Source organism: Lactuca serriola, chromosome 4 (genome assembly GCF_051521515.1).
Source record: "Lactuca serriola cultivar US96UC23 chromosome 4, Lser_US96UC23_V15, whole genome shotgun sequence".
NCBI lineage: Eukaryota > Viridiplantae > Streptophyta > Magnoliopsida > Asterales > Asteraceae > Lactuca > Lactuca serriola.
Window position 1 is genome coordinate 24,905,917 of NC_136411.1, and position 5,465 is coordinate 24,911,381.

General features: G+C 33.0%; 1 protein-coding gene across 1 annotated transcript; it reads left to right on the forward strand.

Annotated features, from left to right (window-relative positions):
* Positions 1-492: 492 nt before the first annotated feature.
* LOC145098134 (uncharacterized) lies at positions 493-1,399 on the forward strand. Its single transcript, XM_079035806.1, has 2 exons — positions 493-1,242; positions 1,346-1,399. Exons 1-2 carry the CDS (start codon positions 493-495, stop codon positions 1,397-1,399), a joined length of 804 nt encoding a protein of 267 aa, XP_078891932.1.
* The last annotated feature ends 4,066 nt before the right edge of the window (positions 1,400-5,465 follow it).

The following is a 5,465-nucleotide window of genomic DNA, read 5'->3' on the forward strand; positions in this document are numbered from 1 at the left end:
AAAAAGGAAGTTGGATGGCATGAAGATTATAATCTCGTGGTGTAAAGAGAAAATCAAGGGTAAAGAAACGGGATATTACATATTGAGACGGACCTATATGGTCCATCATTCATGCATATATATAGAAAATAAATTTGACTGTTTTGTAGTGTTTAAAGAGATGTATTATAACAATATTTCTCTTGTATACATATTGATATTTGTTTGATCTGAAAATATGCTTTTACAATGGGAAGAAAAGTGTATTACACCATAACGTGAAGGGGAAAACGTGTAACTTTTACACTCAATTGACAAAAGCTTTCCCATGCCATTATGATACGGCGGCGTTTCATATATTTGTCTTGCGTATATAACGTTTCGCGGCGATTCTCACATAAGCACAGAAAACAGCGATCAACAAAAACCCTTGTTCCGGTTGTTGCCTTTTCAAGAACAATTGTGAAGCAATTAAAATCTTCAAGCATAAATCATCAGATTCGAGTTTCGTTAATGGAGAGATCACCTCTGCATAATTTCAATTTACCTCAAGGATTGATGTGGGGGACACAAAGGTTTTTGAGGTGCATGAACGTTAATCCAATTCGTGCAATGACGGCCGTTGATAATGATGAATCTTCAGATTCAGAGGAGTATAACAACAATCGTTCTATCGAAAACCGTCATGCAGAAGTGGAGGTGTTAGAGATGCCAGCAGGAGGAAGATCGAGTGATGATCCGAGTCGGAAGAAGGTGCGATTTAACCTGAAACCATTGTTTCTAGCACCGGCGCCACCGCAATCGCCGGATATCGGTTCGGTTAGTAAAGCTACATCCGAAGATGAAGACGAAATCTCGATAACTAGAGAGAAGCTGGTGATGGATTTTCAAACGGAGGTAGGTAAGTTGAAAGAAGCGATTCTGAAAAACAATACTCCAGATGACGTCGAGATTGCACCGAGTAAGGGCTCGCCGCCTGTGAATTCAGAAGCCGTGCAGAATTCTGAAAAACAATACAACAATCGATCGCCATCGCCACCGCAACCGCCAGTCGCCGAAGAAATCAATGCATCGGTTGATGATCCGATGTCGGAGAAGAAATCAACGAGGCCGAAAAGGAAACTTGAGAAGAAGGAAGAGAGGGCTAAATTCTCAATTGCGCTATCACGCAAAGAAATCGAGGATGATTTCATCGCCATTACGGGGAAGAAACCACCACGAAAACCTAACAAGCGGCCGAAAAACATTCAGAATAGATTACAGGTACGCATTACTTAATTTCTTCATCCAAGTTCATCAGTTCAGATCAAATATTCGACCCAATTTCAAAAGATTTAACGATTCTTGTTTGAATTTCTTTTTACAGGTTCTATTTCCAGGATCACGGTTATGTGAAGTTCATCCTGATCTATACAAGTAAATTAAAATGCAAATGCGCGATAGATCGATGTTTTCTAGTGTTTTAGAGCTCAGATTACAATTAAGGTATAATTAACATTTAATGTTGTTTGTGAATTACCTTATCTAGGGTTTAGTATCTGCTCAAATTGTTCATCACAGATTCATAATATTTAAAATTTCAGTTCTTGATTTAATCACCTTAAAAATAATTTAAATATAATTATAAAGAAAATATATGGTTTTTGTGCACAAAGATATGATGCATGGTTAATTTTAGGATAAAAGTGAACTATATTTACGTGGGATATTTTGGGTAGGATATAGAAAGGTTAGAAGTTTAGAATCATATAAAACACCTTTTTATTATTATTATTATTATTATTATTATTATTATTATTATTATTATTATTGAAATTATATTTATTATAAGTATTTGACAAAATTAAACATGTATTTCATTAAATTTAAATGAAAACTCGTATCTGTGTTTGTAGTGATGCAAATATCTAAATGGTTTAAGTGTCAAAATAAAAATAAGATTAATGAATAATTAAATACATGTCCTTAATTTTAGTAACAATACATATTAAGTAAAGTATAGTATTATTTACATATAAATGCATTATATGAAAAATGTTGGATGTTGTATATGGATACTTGGATTCGTGCGCATGAAGTAATTTTTTTATTTCGTTTATTTTACAAAAATAATTAAGATCAGCAATCTATACTTTGTCTTTATTACAGTACAAAGTTGGTAAGATAAAATAACAGAATAAATTATTTTTCGTGAACAATTCAAATTATCAATAGAAAAAGTAAACAACTAAACGAAGTTTGAACTTGATTATATGGCACATTTACATTCAAACACATTCTTTGTTATTCTTATATAACATAACCTCTCTCAAAACTTAGGTTATGTTCAAGAGACTAAGTAAAAACTAACTGATAGACGATAAAAATGACATTTGATAAAACTAACTTATAAATTAGACGATAAATATAAAATAAAAAAAAAATATATTTAGAATATGATTCAATATAAAAACACAAATACAAATATATTTCATTAAATTAAAATAAGTGTTAAATAATTATTATCCAATTATATATATATATATATATATATATATATATATATATATATATATATATATATATATATATATATATATATATATATATAAAAAGTAGATTCATGCCAAAAATCCTAAAATGAAATTATAATTAAAATATTAAAAAATCATGTTTAATTAGAAAAAAAGTTTCTAAAATATAGTCTTATATATAATTAACCAGTAAATTTATAATGATAAATTATGATATTTTACATCAATTTATAAGTTTTACAAATCGATTTTTTCTTCTTTTTTTAAGGAGTATTGACCTTTTTTTACTATGAAAATCTCAAAATTATCCTAATTTAGCCACCAAAGTTGTAATTGAGCTAATTAAGTTCTTAAACTTTAAACTTTGTCGCCATTTATCTTTTGAAACACACTACAGTTGATTTGTCGGTTACTATCATACGTGTCATGTCACGTAGGCTAACTCAGACCACCTTCGTCCACATCCATGTGGAATTTAAAAATATTTTTTTTTCTCTAAAATTAATTATATTGGACCAAAAATATGAAACTAATAAACTACATGGACAAAAAATGTAATTTATTTTTTTCCTTCCCCGACTGTCCCTTCTTTCTTCCCTTTTCATTCTCTAAAGAGTAAAACCTTTATTCTCTCTCTCTATAGAGCTTTTCTCCACGACAAAATTGCTTTCTTGTTTAAGATGACAATCATCTATTGTTCGAAATTACAAAGGAGTAAGATAAGTTGAGTATTTTTCTTTTATCTCATATTGGTGGGGAAAGAAACATTTTGTTGATTTATATTGGTTTTCTCTTGATGGACCTTTTAATATTTAAGTAGATTAAGAGATTGGCTAAGCTCACACAAGCGCATATCCTAGTTGATGATGCAAGTGTGTGAATGGCATGATTTAGGCATACTTCGCACGACACATCGATTACTAGGAGCTTAGGAGTTTTATTTTTAATGAGGTTCGGTTAGATTGGGTTTGTTCGGCTCGGCCAAAGAGTTTATCGGTGTTGACCTTCTGGATGAGGTGACAGAACCTTCTAGAATACTCTGGAACGATCAGATAGACTTCAGGCTTGAATTCAGATAAGAGCAGATATCGATATCGATATCTGATTCGAAATTCAAATCGCCACATGTCAGCTTGTGAGTGGACCAAATTAGTCGTTAGGTCTAATTTTTTGGGGGCCTTTAGGGTTTCGTCCAGTAAATAAGACATACTAGGTCACATTTACACACACAAATTTTGGAGTTCTCTCCTTCTCTTGACGATTTCCTTCTAGTTTTTGAGTATTCACTTTGGGTTTATCGTTTTCCATTGGTATTGGAAAACTGATAAATCTGCATTAAATCTCGACGTTTTACTCTGTTGCTTACAATCCTAAAAGTGAAGTAAAAACCTTTAAGCACATGATTCTGATCCATGCAATTTTCTACAATCAAGATCAACCATCGACATGTCGGTTTTACTTTATTGTTTCCCGTTTAAATTCGTCACATAATGGAACAGTCTGCTTCTACTCCTCTCTTATAATCAGGTCTGATCGTGCAGGGTCATTATGATTTTTGGATAAAACTCGGTAACAATATTAATAATAATTGAACTTATTATTTTCAACTTCTCAACATTTAATTCTCAATATTAATTGTTAGTTGTTTGCTTATGTTAAAACATTTTAGATATTTAGTCATATATATTATTTATCTATTCATTCGTTTGACATTTTTAAATAATTCGTTATTAGTTCATAATACTAATTATCAGATTGTTTAAATATCAATTCTAAATTTCAACAATCTTAAAGGTTTTTATTATTATAAATTTCAGACTTATAGACATCGAAATCCCAACTGCCAGTCTCCAACTCATGAACCAAGAGTTTGCCAAGCTTGACCAATTTGATGGTCAGAACTACACCCGTTGGTTCGACAAGGTCAAGTTCATGCTCCATGTGTTGATGCCATCTTATATTTTGGAACCTAACTTGACCGTAATTTCTGCTGATCCAATTTCCGAAGTGGGAAAGACCGTGGATCGAAATCTCATCTCTAATCTGGAGAAACAAAAGGCTCTACGTAGAGAGTCTGAGGAACTATGTGTGGGTTACATCAAGAACTTATCTAATTGACTCTATGATTTGTACGCGTCGTTCACAGATCTGACAAACCTATGGAAAGCCTTGGAACTTTAGTACAAGGCACACATGAAAGGTACTAACAAGTACTTTATGTCTAAGTACCTAGATTTTCAAATGTTTGATGACAAACTTATCATGAAGCAAGTGATTGATGCACAACAAGTCGAACATGGTTGGTGCGATCAACACAAAACTGCCACCCTTGTGGAAAGACTTTTCTCTAAGAGGTTGATGCACAAATATAAGGACTACACATTAGACGATTTGATGAAGCACCTCCACATTGAGGAGGAAACTCGCATTAGGGACAACCGTAGTAAAATTGGATCAATTTTTTACCATTTATCAACTGGGGGTTATGATCATAAGACTAAGTATGGGGGACACAACAAAAGGAACTTGGGACCAAAGAAACATAGTTTCAAGAAACCGAGTAATCAAAACCCTAAATCAAATTCGGAGATAGACGAACCATGCCATGTTTATGGAGAGATTGAGCACTATGTGAGAGAATGTAAAGATCACAAATTAGGACCGGTAGCACGTGCAATCGAGCAGGTTACAAATCTGGTAACAAATGTGACCCTTGGAAAGATTTTCATGATCTCTTCTCCGACCTGAGAAATTTTTGCTCGAGGATGGTTTGTAGACATTGGAGACACTTTGCATGTTTGTAGGTAATGAGAAAGCTTCTACACTTACCGTCCAACAACACCAGGGCTGGTCGTGGTCTGTGTAGATGGTCACAGAGCTAAAGTTCAAGGGAGATGTGATGTTTGCTTGTATTTTTCATGTGGTAGCCGGGTTATCCTTCGATATGTTCTTAATGTCCCTACTATCTCGAAG

Bases quoted from the DNA above. Each gene is read 5' to 3' on its own strand.
- LOC145098134 (XM_079035806.1), top strand. From the start codon at position 493: ATGGAGAGATCACCTCTGCATAATTTCAATTTACCTCAAGGATTGATG. The intron at 1,243-1,345 runs GTACGCATTACT...TTCTTTTTACAG, and splicing joins ACATTCAGAATAGATTACAG to GTTCTATTTCCAGGATCACG.